The sequence below is a fragment of the Phlebotomus papatasi genome, chromosome 1 (genome assembly GCF_024763615.1).
Source record: "Phlebotomus papatasi isolate M1 chromosome 1, Ppap_2.1, whole genome shotgun sequence".
Classification (NCBI taxonomy): domain Eukaryota; kingdom Metazoa; phylum Arthropoda; class Insecta; order Diptera; family Psychodidae; genus Phlebotomus; species Phlebotomus papatasi.
Window position 1 is genome coordinate 25,027,258 of NC_077222.1, and position 19,060 is coordinate 25,046,317.

At 33.7% G+C, this 19,060-nt stretch overlaps 2 protein-coding genes and 1 long non-coding RNA gene across 3 annotated transcripts; 2 read left to right on the forward strand and 1 right to left on the reverse strand.

The window, feature by feature from the left end:
- Window positions 1-3,697: 3,697 nt before the first annotated feature.
- On the reverse strand, window positions 3,698-4,754 carry LOC129798310 (protein BCCIP homolog). The gene is made up of 2 exons (XM_055841409.1): window positions 4,554-4,754; window positions 3,698-4,461 (listed from the first exon to the last, which is right to left on the reverse strand). The coding sequence occupies exons 1-2, from the start codon at window positions 4,638-4,640 to the stop codon at window positions 3,715-3,717; spliced, it is 834 nt and encodes a 277-aa protein (XP_055697384.1). The 5' UTR covers window positions 4,641-4,754; the 3' UTR covers window positions 3,698-3,714.
- Window positions 4,755-9,452: 4,698 nt separating this feature from the next.
- Window positions 9,453-13,452, forward strand: LOC129798312 (uncharacterized). Its single transcript, XR_008751409.1, has 2 exons — window positions 9,453-10,451; window positions 10,643-13,452. It is a non-coding gene; the product is annotated as an uncharacterized LOC129798312 (long non-coding RNA).
- A 1,694-nt stretch (window positions 13,453-15,146) lies between these two features.
- Window positions 15,147-15,996, forward strand: LOC129798311 (protein Abitram). The gene has a single exon (XM_055841410.1). The coding sequence runs from the start codon at window positions 15,286-15,288 to the stop codon at window positions 15,880-15,882; it is 597 nt and encodes a 198-aa protein (XP_055697385.1). The 5' UTR covers window positions 15,147-15,285; the 3' UTR covers window positions 15,883-15,996.
- Window positions 15,997-19,060: the final 3,064 nt, after the last annotated feature.

The following is a 19,060-nucleotide window of genomic DNA, read 5'->3' on the forward strand; positions in this document are numbered from 1 at the left end:
AAATAGATAACGCCCCCTTAATTATTATTATTATTATAAAAGTATTTTTAAACCTTCTGGAATTTATTCTAATAAAGTCCACTGGATGCATTTCCAATACCTTTCACAGCACGACAATTCCTGCTGATCTACATAGGGCTCAAACCCAGTATACCATCATAGAGTAAGCGCTCCACCAAAAAACCATTGCGTGACCTGAACACGCCCCTTAGTTAGGTCTTATTTTTTAAACCTGTTATTTAATAACGAGATCATTTTCCCAAAATTTTTAATTGACTTTTCTGAGGTAGGATACAGCCTACAACAAAGTAATTTAGTCTTCCTCTTAAGTGAAAAAAATTGTATTCAAGTATGAACTTACTCCTTGTTCTGCACTTTTAAAAAAGACTCAAACTTGGTCTGTAGATGGAATTTAGGCAAATAATCTTATGATTCTTCAGTGGAAATATGAGATATATATAATTTATTTCCCCTCAAAGCTATTGCTAATCGTGGTGAAAGTCAGTAGATCGCAATGCATATAATGAGGCATTTTCCCGCGATATTGTGCATATAAAATAGATAAAATAATAATCAAGTGATGGGAATGATAAGGGGTTGCATCGTTTAGCAAATGGGGTTGAAATAATAAATTGAATCTCTTCTATGGCACAATATATGTATTTAACGTTGAGCTTATGCCTCTCCTGATCCTCCCCATTCCCCAAAATACTCCACCCATATTAAACAGATAATGGGGCTGCCGAAATGCTCCCAGGCAAATTAATCCACCAAATTGACTTTCAATGAAGCATCCCAACCATTAACTGATGCGAAATCTCGTGCGCTATCTCACAATTCATTATTGATGCAACCTCGTGCCTCTGTCAGACACTGAAGATGGATCTGGTGAGATTGACTTTCACCAATTCTTGCAACCATATTGTTCAGAGAAGCCATAGGAATGTATCAACTATTTCAAATGAGCATTGCCCCAATTTCCGCGCAAAGAGGAATTCAGGAGGTATTTCTTGAATTTCTCCATCGTCAATTTGCATCCACACGGTGCTGTTTCCATTTCCAAATGAAAGCCTCTGGCTCAATTAATTTGTCTATATTGGAATCCTTTGGGGAATCTTTCATTAAAATTCTACTGATTGAAATTCGAATGCAAAAACGGTTTTACTTCTCGGAAACGGCTATTCTAGTGAAATATTTCAATTTATGGCATTTTTACTACTCAAACTCCACAGAGAAAAAAGTTTTTATTATTTCTGGATTTTGATATATAATTTTGACTCCTTACCCGTTAAGCAGTTGTATTTTGGTGCAATTTTGGAAATCTGAAGGTTCAATTTTTTTTTATCGTCACGCTGTTTAGCCGTCAACTGTGTTGTCTGTTTAGCCGTCAACTGTCGCCAGCTCTAGAGACCAAACGGTTAGAGATAACAACTTGAAACCCTCGTGAACCCCCTCCATTTGTCTACATAAGGATCGTTAACATGCCCCTCATTTAAGATTATGGGTCGGTTATATTCCTTTCGGAACCGCTGCACCGAGGCCACTTATTTAGGCCTATTATGCACTCCCTATTCTCCTTGTTTTGTTTTAAACCCCAAGGCGATAAATTTGCTTTACGCCACGGTGCTCCGTGTACGTGATTACAGTAGACTCTGGCAAATTCGGCTCTTTTAAGATCGGGCTACTTTTTAATTGGGCTCGAACCAGAGGCCTCATAGTCGTAGAGACACTTATGCCCTAGACACACTTATGACTTAAGCCGAGAGACGACTTAGTGAAAAATGATGGAAATGTACTTTAATCATTATTTCGAATATAATTACGCTAAGCCGTCTCTGGGCTAATCCTCAGGTCTGTCTAGGCCCTTACTCTATCCACTGAGGCCACTTAGGATTGCCACAATACGCATCGTGATTTTTTTTTCATTTTGGGATATGCTTTAAGGATTACCCAGACAAATATTTCATCCTTATACGAAAATCTCGTTGAATTATTCATTATAACGATTTTTCAAGGTCAACGGTTAAAAAGACACTAGAGAGTGTATTTCTGAACCCAATGGCACCATGTTTGGGCTGGTTGGAAAGGTCTTCGAATTCTTCACAAGTCGGATCCGCTTCCAATTGGTTTAGGCCTGAATACCTGAACCGGTTCATAACCGATAACTAGTTTTTATCTAAAATTCAATTCATCTGATTTATAAATCAATTCAAACCACACACTGGTGAAAATAAAAGGGTCAAATTGATCCTTTTCGAAAGGATGGATCATATTTGGACCTTTGAAAGGATCACTAGTGTCTCTTGAAATTTTGTATGCAAATTTATCACGTTAGATTATGTTTTATCACGAACTTATTACTTATACCATATTTCTCTCATCTGAACGAACACCAAAGATGACTTCGTTCGTTTATTCTGGAGGTCAATAAGTGTCAAAACATTGACACTTTCAAAGGATCCTCTGTGATCCTTTCATTTTTACCAGTTGGATAAATTTGACCCTCTTATTTTTGCCAGTAGAGTTATAAACCGGTGATTTTTGTCTGAAAATCAGTATTATTACTCTTATTGTGGAATCCTTTGAGCGATATATGAATCGGTTCACATAGGTTCAAAGCCGATAAACGGTAAATGATGCGAAAATAATTTTGACGTGTATCGTCTAAGTCACGAGTTCGAAAACTTTTTAAACCCTTAGATAGACGCTATGCCATCCCTTTTTGAATATTTTTTGGATATTATGCAGGCTGACATTACGTTCTTATACGAAAATACCGTTAACGCATTCCTAATAACGGGATTTCAAGGTCAAAGGTTAAAAAAAAAACTGTAGAGAGCGCATTTATCAAGCGAATGGGATTATGTTTGGGCCGTTTGGGTTCGTTGGAATTGTCTTGGAATTCGTGACAAAGCCTGAATTATCTGATCTAATAGGTTATATACCGATAACTAAAAGGAAATTTAAATATATTTCATCTAAGGTATTTTAGGCAATATTTAGAGTGATTTATAAATCGGTTCAAATCTGTTGAGGACCGCTAATGAACCGGTTATGAACCGATAAGTAATTTTTGTCCGAAAATCAAGTCTTGCTTTAAGAAGTTCTTGCTTCAAACTATTTTCGGCAATATTTTGTGTAAGTTATGCATCGGTTCAAATAGAGATTAGATCCCCCAAAGTTTAAATCATTTTTATTCTTATTTACTTAATTTCATTTACATAAAAAAGTGAATAATAATATGCTTTTTCCTGGACCCACCAAATCGCTCTTAAGTGTTATAATAAATTTGACGACGAGTGTAAACAATCGATGAATATCTTCGACTGAAACACCCTGTGTCGATTTAAATTTCGAAACATAACGACTTTTCCCGCTCTTTATCACCACAAGAATGTCACGCAAGTATGATTTACAATGCCAACAATTACCTTATTTCGTAATATGTCTCAAGTGGAGGTAGTGAGGGAGATTCACCATAGGTTCAGCCACCCTCAAGAAAACCTCCACGCCTCAGCTTCAACCGCTTTTCGTCTTGGAAGAGCTCTTCAGAGCATCTTGCGGTGAAGCTGCGGTTACCATTAAAATTCCTCTCTTCAGTCGTTTATCTACCTTTCGCGCCCTATAAATCCCATTGAGTGGCTTCTATGGCCAGGAAGTGCACCACAAACTGCAGGAAATTTATCAAGAACTCGAATATTTTTCATGTTACATTTATTCAACAAAATCTTTAATTCTCCCAACAATTTCTGGGAGTTTTTTTGCCTCAAAGACTATGACTTTTCGGTAGGGTGTTAGGGCTACATCATCTTCCAGCCAGTTTCCTGTCAATCCGGTATCAGCTTCAGCTACTGAGTAGTCGAAGGAGATGATGGCATCCTTGGCGATGACTTCTTCTTCTGGATTGGAAAAGTTGATTTCGTCGAAATTCTTGGATTTCTTTTTGGATTCTGTTTTGTAGTATTTGAGGATCATGAGGAAGTACTCAAAGTTGAAGGGCATATTCTTGGACACTGCTCGATTTATCTCCTTCTGGAGGCTGTCCAGGAGGGGAATGGAAATCTGTGGAGGGATATTGATGAAACGTTCATTGACCAGGAAGCCCACGGCATGATCAGTATCCTCGAGGATTTTTTTGAGCGTTCCGGAAGCCTCTGAACTTTGGGATTTTTCCAGCAAATACTCCTGAATTTGCTTTATGCATTCCTTCTGGTTCTGACTGATGTTCAGGACTGAGGTGATGCCAAATATCAAGGATGAATCATCCATATCAGATTCATCTTCCTCCTCATCGACTTCACTCTGCCAGATTACGCTCCCAACATAATTCTGGGCTATCAGCAAGTCCGTCAGTTCATTTGTATTGATTTTGGCATTGAGAAAGAGCTGACTTAGCATCTGCTTGATCCCATCGAAGTCACTATCAATGGGATTTCTGCCCTCAAAGTCTACTTCGAGTTTCTGCAGAGTGAAAAAGACACATTTGAAAATGCGGGAAATCCTTGTCCGGGGAAAGTAAAAGTGAGGTTATGGGCATCAAAACACAAACTCACCTCATTTCCTTTGTAAATGTCCTCATTGCTGTCATCTGAATCACAATCCTCCTGCTCAGAGACTTTAGGGACTTTAGCTCCAGACATTCTTTAACTTAATTTAACAGGGAAAATTTAAATTTTACACAAATTTGTGAAATTGGTTTACCACCGCATGCCAATGTCACTTTATATTTGTCATTTTTCCGTGACAGGAATTCGGAAACGCGTCAAAGTGTGAGAGTTTTTGCCGTTTTTGCGGAAAATTTGAGCATTTCTTTGAGTAATGCACCCAAATTTAGCCTCTAATCTTCACACTCCTGAGTGCAATAGAATAATTGAAGCCCTTAAGAAGTGCCACAAAGAGGTAAATATACATAAAATGAGTATTTTGCATTTAAAAACAAATTGTCATAACCTCATTCTTTTTACATAACCCGCAGAGTTGGTATTGAATTCAGGGAAAGTGAAGTTCTTTCAATCTGATGAGAAAAACTTATGATTCTTGTTTCTTAATACTTCTCTTTCTGAGCTATTGATGCTCTGAAGAAGATCACATCCAAGATCGAAACGTTGGCTAAATTGAAACAATTAAAAAATGCATTAAATTGCACTTGTTTTATTAAGGAATTCCAGTTTCTGACGCTTCCGGTCCGGAAAGAGTTTTACGGATGTCCAGAATAGCATTTTGCTGTATGCGTTGGTTCCAAGAGCATCTTGCTCAATCCTGGTCTTATTTACTAGTTGCCCTTTCCTATACAATATCTCCCATAGAACCTGAGAACCCACAGTCCAAGCAGATTACCCTTTCACTTCCTCCTGAAGAGACACCTTTGACGTACTTTTGAATCTGAAGGCTCTTGATGTCCTATCGGGATATCTCATGTCATAAGTCATTGAGTCGCGTTCTGACCACCAGCATGTTATTGTCGTCCAGTGTATATATACGTAGTTATTTTGTGTCCAGACCCTGTTTCCCACCCATTACTTTGCATCCCTGAGGAAGGGGCCAACAAGCTCCGAAACGTTGTCCTAGTAATAAAGGAGGAGAAGGATCTAGGTCAAAATACGTGCTTCTTTTCATTCAAATTAATCTACTGACCGAGCATCTAATATCTCATAAGCTTCATTATTGGGGCAATTATGCGTCTTCCTGGGGGTGTATCCTCCAAATGTGAGAGTTTGATTTTGTGGGAAAAGCCAACTCTCCGTGTGGAACTCGCCTATTTGGTATCCACGAAATTTTCGATTGGAAATTTTCTCATCAAAAACCGGGGGAAATTCTCGAGATTCCCGGTGAGAGTTTGATTAATTTCCATAGAAAATTAACAAATGGTTTATAAATGGTTTTTAAATGATTATTTCACTTAATAAATACAATTTCCGTATATTTTTTTTATAAATTTCAATGAAGTTTTTTTCTTAATAAACTGTGCAGGAATTGCGAATTTTTTTCCTATCATCTCTTATTATTATTTTTTTTATTTTTTGAGTTTGATACCAATCATTTTCCAAATTGTTTATTATTTTAATATTATTTTGTTTCAGCTCTCGTAAATAAGAAAACGGTTGTGGCCATTTAATGATTAGATCTTTGATTAACCTATTTATATTCATAATAAATACGAATTTGAACAGATTTTTAGCAGTTTACTTGGCAGTGAACTCTTTAAATCTCTTAATATTTGTTTTAACTAAAACCGGAGAAAAAAGATCGCATAATTTATAGGGAGTTTATCGGGAAAAGGTTCTTTTTTTAGTAAGTTGAAATTGTTAGATTTCAAGAACCAACAAAACAAATATTTCAAGCAAGAACATATTACCACTTATTATAAAATTAATGAATGGATAATAAATCGAACAAACATTTAAAAATCGTATAGTTACGTGTTCTTCCTTAAATTAGAAAAAAAATATTGAGTGAGATTCTTGATATTCACATCTATATTATTATCCTATATTATTATCTAATACATCTATATTATCTATATTATTATCCTTTTTTATTCGATATACAATCTAAGAAAAATTGTAACTTCTCTATTGAAAAACTATTTACAATGATTGAAACGCTTTTCTTCAGGTTAATAAAGTCTTTATTTGAGAAAATTCCTTCAAATACTCCACGTAAAATAGAAAAGAAAACGGATAATGTCTAGATACTGATATACATATCTTCTAAATTTAAAATTTTTAACGACTTTTGTATTTTTCTTAAATTTACTGTAGTTCGTATGTGTTTTTATAAAGATAAAACCGGATTCTAAAAGGGAATAAATTTCTATATCTAATTCTCTAATAATCGAAGAATCCTCAAACTGCAATTAAAATAGCGGATGTACGAATTTTTTATTATTATTGCAAAAATATCATGAATATTTGTTGAGGTTCTCAAGTATTGCAAAAACATAACAAAAATACTCGTCAAATCCGAAAACAATACTAAAATAGCGACTAAGAAAACTTTTCTTGGCGAAAACTCGTAACCTCTTAACATTTAATATGCCTGATCGTTTGAAAATTGGTTCGAAAAATCACAAAAAATACAAGAAAATGTGGAAATATTGAAAAAAGTAATAAGAATTGTTGCAGAATGATATTGCAGAGAAAAAAAAGTGAAAATTAACGTTACACCTTACAAAAGAATTGGTGCAAATGCAAAGGGTCTTTGTTTTAAAGTTTTTTACTGTAGTAAAATATTAAAAAGAGAAATTTGGCATGAAATGCCGTTGAAGTCATTTAAATGTTAAGAGGAGTCGCGATGAATAAAACAGAGTTCATAACAATGTTATTTACTTGTTTATTCGGTTTATTCATTCGTTGAATTTATAATTAATGCAGTATTCAGCTTTTTTGCAACCAAAAACACCGCGCGGAATGTCAAAAAAAACCATTTGCACAAGGAGTTCCACACGAAAATCTCACCTGTAGGGTAAAATGATATAATTTGCAATTAGTGTTACAAGTTGTACAATTCGCCGGTACAAATTGGACATGGCTTTTTTCTTGATAAATACAGTACAAAATTTGTTTTTAAGCACGAGGAACCAAATTATGAAACTAAAGCATTAAAAATATACAAATAAAAATGAAGTACTAAATTTATCAAGAAAAAAAAAAGCCCTGTCCAAATTGTACCATTGTCCAACTTGTACCACTACTGTCCAATTTGTACCACTTTACCCTAGGTCAATTCTGAATATCTTTTTGGTAAGATATAATATATACTTTTGAATTACAGTGATATCTTTATCGATGATTAGTTTATTAAAATGCTGCTTTTTTACGTCAGATATTCAGAATTGACTTACTGATGAGTGTAAATTTATACAAAAATAGTGACAATATCCAAGATAATAAACTAACCAAGAATCACTGAAGAAGACACGATATAGTGTCGAAAGCTCTGGAAGCTTAAGTGTTTTAATTTTGGATTAAACCACCTTACCGACGTTCACCGGAAGGACAATTTTGTCCTGAAATAACAGAATCAAGGGTAATATAGTAGGTACAGTAAATTTTTCTAAATTCGAACGCTCGGGGGGTATTTTTTGACATTTCTTACCTCCCAAATTCGAACGATTTTTTCAAAACTAACGAAATTTATGTGAGATTAAATTGTACGTTGAATCAAATTCCCGTACTTTCTCACTTAGTGATAACATACTACCTTATTTTATATGAACATAATGTATATAAACATTCAGGAAGAAGGACATAAATATGATTTTAATTCATCCAGAATACCAATTTTTAACGCATAATCCCACAATTGACATTTTGAATTCAAACGTTGTCGTTTGAATTTGAGTGATTCAGATTTGAGAAAGTCTACTGTAAATGTTCAGTCTTGAACACATTTTTTTCTGAAGGATCTTCCTTCCCCGATGTGAGTGCCTTGAGTTTCCGCTTTCCCTAAATAATAGATGGATCCCTAGACTGAGTTCCCTATGTGTTCCCTAAAATATCTTATTGAGTTTCCTGAGTTCCCTGAAAAAATGGGGTTGCCAGAGCTCCTTGAAAAATGTTTGGGTACCCTGTAAGTTCCTTAAAAATTGTATAGGTATCCCATGAGCGTCCTTTAAAATGTATAAGTTCCCTGAGTTTACCAAGGGTTAACTGCCCAGATTTGCTAGAGTTTTCCGAGAGTTTGCAGAAAAAATGTATGGGTTCTCTGAAAAAGTATATGGATTTCTCGAATTTCCTGATAAACATATGAATTCCCCGCAAATTCATCAATGAATGCACGGGTTTCTCAGGTTCCCTGGGTTCCTCAGGTTTCCTGGGTTCCTCAGGTACCCTGGGTTCCTCAGGTACCCTGGGTTCCTCAGGTACCCTGGGTTCCTCAGGTACCCTGGGTTCCTCAGGTACCCTGGGTTCCTCAGGTTCCCTGGATTCCTCAGGTACCCTGGGTTCCTCAGGTTCCCTGGATTCCTCAGGTACCCTGGGTTCCTCAGGTTCCCTGGGTTCCTCAGGTTCCCTGGGTTCTTCAGGTTACCTGATGTCCTCAGGTTTCCTGGGTTCCTCAGGTTCCCAGAAAAATATATGCATTGCTCTCGAGCTATTGAGTTCTCCTTCATATGTGCATTCCGGGACTTCCCTGAAAATTGTATGAGTTCTCCGTGGGTTCTATGGGTTGACCATGCGTTTCTGTTCCTGATTGATTCGAGTTCCCAGGATTGAGTTACTCCGCTTTTTCAGGAAGCTCCTCGGAATAGGTTTTCCAAGTTCTGTGAAAAATGTACGGGTTCCTTGATGAGGACGATATTCTCAGGTTCCCTAAAAAATGTATAACCTTCTTTCTGATGGGTTCCCTTGCTCGAATTCCCCGAAATGTTTTACCCCTTGAATTCATCTCTATCATCTGTAAAAATTCATACAGCACTGTGTGTAAGATGATAATTCTCATGATGGTTAACCTACACTAGTAAAAATAAAACGATGATCGGTCATCTTTTGAGAAAGCTGATCGAAATTCGCCTATTTTTTATTGATTTGAAAAGCTGATTTTCAGTGTTTCCCAATTGATGATATGTCATTTATTCAAAAAGCTGAAAAGTGTTTTCAGATTTAACAATAAATTCTATCAGATGTCTGTGGAAAACTTTTTGCTCAGATCTAAAGAGTATTCTGAGAGCAAAATCTTGCAACTTTTCACGATTTTCCACAAGAAAATCGAGTAAAAAGTCTTCGTTATTTCATCTATTAGAAACACTGAAAAAAACGTCGCTTATTTTACATACATTCCAACCATCTTTTAAATCACTGTAAATTACTAATATTTTCAGACGGGATTTTCTTGGGGAAAAATTGGTGGGACTGAGCAGGTTACACATTTTTTGCCTTTGCTCTGTCCCAAAAAGTAGGTTGAGCATGAATTATTATTTCAATTTGCTCTATTTTGTTTGTAAAACGGGTAATATTTTTCGTGCAACTTCATTTCTTGAAACACTGAAAAACATCTTTTACAAATATCCGTGGTTGACACATCACAAACATGTCAGTTGTCAAAGAAAAGGGCGTCAGTGCGGTGGCGTCTTCGTTTTTTCTGCGCAATTTATCGCAAAAAAATAAATAAATGGGCACATTTTCTCCACCAAAACTTTTTGGAGATGCCCTACGTGTGTGAAGTGCATTGGAAGTGTAGTGATGATGGTGTGAAAGGGATGTTGGTGCAGTGAAAAGTGAAAGACATCCCCCTTGCCTCTTGTGCCTGTTGCTGTTGAGGAGAAAACGGGGCATTTACGCATAAGAAAGATCCAATCTGAGGCAGGTTGAGTTCACCGGATCCTGCATCAGCTTGATCTCCAGGAATCTCCAGGACAAATTGTGCTGTGTGCTCCACATCTTGTAAGACACATCAGAAACTGCAAGTGTGCAGGTGAAACTGCTTCTCCAGGGAGGAATTTTGTCAGTAAGGTACTCTGTCCTCATCTCTGCCCTCTCTGTCTGGTCCTCTAGGGAATTTCTTGACCCTCTTTTAGAGTCATGTGACAAGCATATCACATGTACCCTCAGAGCCCAGGTTTTTGGGCCGAGGGTGGGAAGAATAGTTCCCGGAAAGCACAAAGTGAGGTTATGTTAACTACCATGTATTTTAATGAATTTAGTTCGGATGCCGGACCTTAGAATCTACTACAAGGAAGACACCCTGGTACAGGAGGTAAGCTGCTGAGAGCTCAAAGTGGTGTGATCTCATCTAGATGCGACAAGATGCCACACGAGAAAGGATGATTGCAGATCTGCATTCCCTGTCAGAGATCGTCAACGAGATTACAATCATCAAATTTCAGCGTGAGGCAGTTAATCGAGGCAACCATTGTTGGGGTGACAGTCGAAGATGCTCTCCTAACCACTTCCGGAAGGAGATAAATAAAGTCACGGATGGTTGAGATGATGGTCTGGATTCAGATGGTTCAGGTGGTAATTCAGGTTGTTCAGGTGAGTTTAATGAAAAATTTTATTTAATTTTTTCATGACAGGCTTCTGATTTTTTTTAAATAATTTTTTTTTCTCAAAATCCCCATTCTCAAAAATTTTGGTTTTTGCTATTGATCAGTAACATTGAGTACTATATTCCCTAAAAAGAAGAGCTTTCCCTTTTGTGTTTAACTTTTCTTAAATAATTAAAATTTTACCACATTTTTAAAATCAAATAACATTAGTTGAACTCGAAATTTAAGTTCAATATTTTCGGGAATATAGTACTCACTAAAACTTGTGAACAGTTAAATAAAATCATTTTTTTTTTAATTCGCATTTATGATTTTCTTATTTTTACATAAAAATGTCTTCTATTGACAAAAAAAACTTCTAGTCATATTTAACTCAAGTAGGGGAAAGTACTCTCCCTTCGAACGTTCATGCCTTCGAATAATATGAATTTTCTTTTAATTTTCCTAAGACACCTACACAATTCTATTAAATATTAGTTAGCTTATTATTAATTATTCGTAATTACGTGATAATTATGTGTAAATCTCTAAGGAAACATAAAATTAACTCACATTATTCGAAGGCATGAACGTTTGAAAGGAGAGTACTTTCCCCTACTATAAGTGTGTTTTGTTTTGTCTTTCCAGTTTTAGAAAAAATCAATTAAAAAAATTTAAAAAAAAAAAATTTAAAAAATGAAATTAAAGTTTAAAAGATCAACACGTTAACACCTGTGTCAAATGATTCTTAAAGTTGTATTTTTGTCAATAAGACACATTTTTATTTAAAAATAAAAAAATATCTAAAATGCAAGTTCAAGAAATTTTGATTTTTTAACTGTTCATAAGTTTTAAAGAGTACTCTATTCTCTGTAAAACTGAACTTCCAATTTTGTGTTAAACTGGTGTTATTTAATTTTTGAAAATGTCGTAAAATTTTAATTATTTAAAAAACGTTAGACGCAAAAATGGTAGTTCTCCTTTTTAGGGCATATAGTACTCAATGTTACTGATCAACAGTAAAAAATTAAAATTTTTAAGAATGGGAATTTTTGGAAAAAAAATTCTTTAAAAAATCAGAACCCTGTCATGAAAAAATTGAACTATGAAATAAAATAAAGTTAGAAAAAATTTCAACCACTTTTCCGGGGTAGAGTGCTTTAAAGTTTTCGTCGATGCCATTTTTGACACCCTGTATCTGAGGCCAAGAATATTTTTTAGCAAAGTGAAAAAAATATATGGATTTTAATATATGTAAATAAAAAAAGCATTTAAAACCATGATGGAGCGATTTTCATTTTTCCCTTCTGAATTGAGATTAGATCTGTCTGAATTGAGATTTTATTTTCAAAACGTGTATATTTTGTACACAATTCTAACCTTTTTTGAAGCCGTGCGAATTTTATACACCGTCTTTGGATTTTTTCTAGCCTTTTTTTTACTAAGGCTGCGTTAGTTTTATAACTAACCTAAACTGTATTCGATTTTTTTTGGAAAAAAAACAAATGGTCAATAAAAAGTCAAAAGTGGTCAACAGAAAATTAAATTTGATTAGCAAATAATTCGAAATAATCAGTAAAAATTTTCAATTTTGTCAGTAAAAAGTAAAATTTTGTCAGTAAGAAGTTAAATTTGGTCAGTAAAAACTTTGAATTGATCAATAGATATATTCGAGTTGATCAGTAAAAAATTAAAAATTAATCGGCAAAAAATTAAAAATGGTCAGTAAAAAAAATGGTCAGTAAAAAATTAATAATGAACAGTAAAAATATTCGAGTTGAACAGCAAAAAATTAAAAATGAGCAGTAAAATATAAAAAGTGGTCAGCAAAAAATTAAAAATGATCATTAGAAATATTCGCATTGATCAGTGAAATATAAAAAAGTGGTCAGCAAAACATTAAAAAGGAGCAGTAAAAAATAAAAATTGGTCAGTAAAAAATTGAAAGTGGTCATTAAAAAATTAAATGGTCAGTAGAAAATAGAAATTGGTCAGTAAAAAATTAAAAGTACTCAGTAAAAAATAAAAATTGATCAGTAAAAAATTAAAAGTAGTCAGTAAAAAATTATGTGGTCAGTAGAAAATAGAAATTGGTCAGTAAAAAATTAAAAACGAGCAGTAGAAAATAAAAAGTGGTCAGCAAAAAATTAAAAGTGGTCAGTAAAATAATAAAAATTTGTCAGTAAAAATTAAAAGTGAACAGTAAAAAATTAAATGTGTTCAGTAAAAATTAAGTGTTCAGTAAAAAATTAAATGTGGTCAGCAAAAAATAAAAATTGCTCAGCAAAAAATTAAAAATGAGCAGTTAAAAATATAAATTGGTCAGTAAAAAATTAAAAGTGGTCAGTAAAAAATAAAAATTGATCAGTAAAAAATTAAAAGTGAACAGTAAAAAATTAAATGTGTTCAGTAAAAAATTAAATGTGGTTAGAAAAAAATAAAATTTGGTCAGTAAAAAATAAAAAGTGGTCAGTAAAAAACAAAAATTGGTCAGTAGAAAATTAAAAACGAGCAGTAGAAAATAAAAACTGGTCAGTAAAAAATATAAAAATGGTCAGTAAAAAACAAAAAGTGGTCAATAAAATATTAAAAAGTTATCAGTGAAAAATAAAATATGGTCAGTGAAAAATTAAAAAGGAGCAGTAAAAAATAAAATTTGATCAGTAGAAAATCAAAAGTGGTCAGTAAATATAAAAAGTGGTCAGCGAAAAATGAAAAGTGATCAGTGAAAAATAAAATATGGTCAGTGAAAAATTAAAAATGAGCAGTAAAAAATAAAATTTGATCAGTAGAAAATCAAAAGTGGTCATAGGAAAATAAAAAGTGGTCAGTAAAAAATAAAAAAAATAGCACTAAATAATCCTACACAATGCTAGTCATTTTTTATTAAAGCTGAGCAATTTCTACACTGCCAGATTGTTTTTTTGAAGACCTGTGAATTTTATATACAACCGTAGCTTTCTTTTTTACTGAAACTGAAAGTTTCAGACTCTGACATTAATTTTATATTTGTAGATTAAAAACGTAAAACTGAAAGTTCTCCTTTTCAAGGAATGAGGTACTCAAAGTTATTGATCATCATTAAAACAAATCTAAAATTTGTGTCTGACGTCTAATAATTTTGAAACGTTTTTTTTTAATAGAAGGATAGTCCAAAAAAATAAAATAAATATCAATGCATCTATCAACAATTGTCGTATCTTCTGATAGCTTAAATAACAATTCTTATACTCTATGTATTACGATATTACTTCAATAATTGCATAATAGGCTATGAGAAAGTTCCGACAATTGCTAATGCAAGCGACGATATTGAAAATCAAAAATATAGTTTTAAGTATTGTTAAATTATCACTTATAAAATAAAAAAGAACAATAAAAAACCTCAACACTTGCCGAAGATAGAGCATTTTTAACATTTATGTAAAAATCTTTATGTCGAGTCCGAAATTTTTTTGAGCAAAGCGAAAATAATTTTTTGTAAGTGTATCCCAATATCCCAAGTTTGAAGTTTGAATACAAAAAAGAAAACGAAAAAACATAGCATCAAAAGGTTTTTTTTTAATTAAACCCTTGTTACACTGATATTAAAAATTAAATACTTTGTATCGAAAGGCGTGAAATCAGAGTGTCATGTAATCTAATACATTTCCGACACTCTGAAAAACCGTGTTCCAGTGATTGAAGTGCAATATTTTCATCGTGAAACACTAAAAATCATTGTTCTGAAACACTGAAAAACAGTGTCTCGAACAATGAAGTGCAAAATTTTCATGGTATAAAACACCGAAAAACATTGTTCTGAAACACTGAAAAACAGTGTTTCGAACAATGAAGTTCAATATTTTCATCGTGTAAAACACTAAAAATCATTGTTCAGAAACGCTGAAAAACAGTGTTTCGATCAATGAAATGCAAAATTTTGATCCTATGAAACACCGAAAAGCATTGTTCCCAAACGCTGAAAATCAGTGTTTCAAAAGATGCTATATATTCCATTGTTTCCAAAAGATGATTTTCAGTGTTTGAAAAAAGATGGTTGGTCATCTATTGACAAAAGATGAAAATCATTGTTTCAAAATGATGGAGTATATATCATCTTTTGAAACACTGAAATTTTTGTCATTTCATCGTTTTATTTTTACTAGTGTAATTGAATATATAGAAATCCTTTGGACGATTTCTGGGGCAGTGCAACGACATCGACAGGGAACTCAACAAGTGTCTGAAGCAGGAGCGAAAGGATAACCAGAAGAAGAATTTGGAGCTTTCCAGGGAGAGAATTAAGCGTGTTCAGGAGCGAATGAGAAATTCCAAAGATGAAGACTGAGTCAAGTGAAGAACTCTCCCAATTTTATTACACTCCCGATCTTAGGTCTTTTGTAGGGGACGTAAGAATCCCAGACATTACCGAGGAATATGATCCTACAAAGTCATATCCTTCGGTAGTTGATAAATTCTATACACGATACTATTTCGTTCGTCCTGAGAAGAAGGACGAAGACCACATGGTTCTTGTGCATTCAAATCGCATTTGCCTCATTGGCCTCTCTCCCAAACACGTGGCTTTGCAGAAGGGTATTGCCTCTGTCACTTATGACATCGGCAACTACGACAGGAGCAAGAATCAAGTTTCCGGAAAGGCCAAAAAGGGAGGGATGCAACTCCAACCAGGAACTGCCTTGGCTCTGGTTAAATGCATTGATGGTTCTGAGTACAAAGTCGTCAGTAGCATTACTGGGAGGCTTATTGAGGTCAATTCCCGGATTGTGGAGAACCCAAAAATGATGGAATCCGAAGGAGAGGGCTATGTGGCAATTGTTTTGCCTAGGCTCGATAAGGTTGAGACTATTAAGGCTTCTCTTATGACTGAGGAGCAATACAATGAGGTCATTATCCAGGAGTTAGATCAATAAGATTTTGAAATATACTTTAGAGTTACTTTCCTAAAAATTTTTAAAATTATCATGTGAAATTAACTCAAAATGTTACAATTATTGAAATAAATCTTTACAAAAATAAAAAACAAATTTGTTTAAAATTTGAAAATCAAAACTTGAATGTGGTTCTAGTCTAAAAATTATAGCGGACACTGATTAAAATAAAAGGATTAAATTAGATCATTATGTAGTTCTTTTTAAAAGGATGGATCATATTTGATTCTTTGAAAGGTTCGATAGTATATATTTATGAATATTTATTACGATAGATTATGTTCTATCGTAAACGTACTACTCACTACATATTTCTCGGTTTTGAGCGAAAAAAAAATTACTTTTTTATTGTTTTATTTAATTATTCCGGAGTTGAGTAAATGTCAAAACAGCGACACTTGCAAAGGACTTTCGGGGATCCTATCATTTTTATCAGTAAAAATGATGTCGCCTCACATTGACTATTACAAACAAGGTAATAAATCAGGCCTGAGCTAAAAGAAAAGCCGAAGCGAATTTGGTGGTGTCTGTTGGCATTTTTCGAAATGCCGCGAAAATTCACGTAGAGAAAATGAGAGGTTTTTTTATTGTGAAAATTGTTTAATTCGTTAGAGTTAAGTCATTTTCACAAGAAAATGCTTTTAGTAATTTAGTTGAATACAGTTATTTGAGTTAATTGTGAATAATTGTCAATATTACAATAAAAACATTGGGATGAAATTGTGAGCTGGAAGACTCATATTCTTTTGAGCTGTCACAAAATTCAGGATGGGTTTGAGAAAAACCCTTTTGTACAACACTACTTTGATTAATAAGGAATGCAAAAGTATGTATTGCAAGAAGGGACACGACTTGCTAATAAGCATAAATTAGAGAAGAAAATATTTTGTGGAATTTGAGAGATTTTTTGCAACCGCAGCGCCGCCAGACGTTTGTCAAGTGAGTTATTTGTGACAATGTAAAGACAATTTCTTTTTATGTGAATTTTTCTTCCTACCCCATAGCAAAATTCCGCAAAAATTCCAATGGAAAACTTGCGTCCAAATGGCTAAATTCGCTGGAATTTGACGCTAAAATTCCACTAAGTTTTCCTATGGAATTTAAAGCCGGAAATTCCATGGAAATCATAGTACTCCATGGAATTTACTAGTACGACATGCTGGAATTCCAGCGTTAAATTCCGCGGTATTCCGCGGAAGATTTATATGGAAACTCATACGTGAAACGTCCGCGGGATAAGCTGGAAAAAACATATGGAAATTTCCACTATCTTTCCATAGTGTTTTATATGGATTTTTCCACTAGTTTTCTGAAATGTCAAACAAATAAAATGGTGTTGCGGCAACTTTTAGAATTTGTTTCCAAACCTTCCGCAAACATTTCTAGTGATTCATGTGGCAATTATAATATAATTAATTATGCGACACTGCGTTTCGTGTAGATAATAATGAAGTGATTACATTAAATAGGTCGCCAACCTAAAATAATACTGTTTTTATGTTAATTAATAAATATTTTCGAAAAAATTATTTTTTTTTACAAAATATTTTTTTATTGCTTAAAGTGTTAATTCGTTATTGCTGATTTAGTAAAACATATTATAATCCTCGTAATCTTTGCTATTTCTGTAATATTCGGAAGTAAAATCACGAGGTGCATGTGACAGCTTCATTTTTTCTCCATTTTATTTTGGTGGAAAAATCCACATAAATTCCACGAGCATTTCCATGGATGTATTCTATATGAAAAATCCAGCATAAATCCATTAAATTTTCCTTGGAACCTATTATGGAAAATTCCTATGGAATTTTTTAAGGCAAATAGTGGAAAATTCCGAGGATTTTTTCGTTTGTTATTCCTATTCCGCTTTCTTTTGCTATGGGGTACTATGTCTTTTTGGCGCAAAAATATTTATCATGGCACCGTAAATAATCGGGATTAGTGTTACCAGTATAGCTATCTGTTATTTCCATTAAAATTATCAACACAAAATTTCTGATATTACACGGCTTTTAATGGGCACAGACCTGTAATAAATAACGATGCTCCGACGAAGTAATAGAAATAGGCAGTGCCCGACTGAGAGTAAACTCTCCTACGACCCAAACAGAAAACTGTAGTACTAGCATCATCCATCTGGAAGTTTGTTGTATCCCATTCGTCATTAATGTGTACAATTGGCGCCCATTTTATTGAATTATTTTCCGTAGATTTGAAGATGTTAATGGCACTTTAATTCTCACTGGGAGTTTTTTTATTTTATTATTTATTTATTTAATTTATTCCAATTTATTTCAATATTTCGTATTCTGTTATTTATTTAAAATCATTTTATGTTTATTGCAATAATCGTTCAAAGTATCATGATTTTGAGGCCCAAATTATGAAGACTGATACATTTAACCGACTGATATTTTTACACCTGTACGAATTTTGCACTAGGTAAAACTCTATTCCCGAATTTTGCTCGTTCTCGTGAAACTCCTTTAGTTACCAGGATCGCCATAAAATGTCCAAATCCATGAAATTGAAAGCACTTTATTTGTCCAGCACAGCAAATAGATGATTATTGGATTCTTCTTGGTCTCCAACTCCAACTTCAACTGAGTGAGAGAACTTTCTTCAAACACTTTAATGACAGCTTGTGTTAATATCCTCGCAAAACTTTCAATTCGTATTAGGCTTTCAACTCACAAAAAACAGGTATATATACCCACCTGTAGCAGTAATAAAAATATCAAAACATATCACGCATATGCGCCTTGTGCAGGTCATGGTTATGATGTCACTGTTGTTATGGGTGATTTATGTAACCCTTCCAGGTTTATTTACCTAAGATTTATCATTGCAGTGTATTTGGCGATACACGCATTTCAGATGATGTGACATTTTATTTTAACGTCACACTTTTGTTTAGGGTAAATTAAGCTAATTCAAAACCTGCTCTAAATGGAAATTTTTCGCTACTCCAAATGGAAACGTCATTGTTTTTATGATAAATACAGTACTAAATTATTATATTTATATATTTTCCATACCACAAATTCATTATTTAGTTAATTTTGCTCCAAATAAAGCTAAAATCCATTAATATTCACAAATTTTAATTTGTCAATTGCTCAGAAAAATTAAAAGTGTACATTTTCACCATCGAATTTTT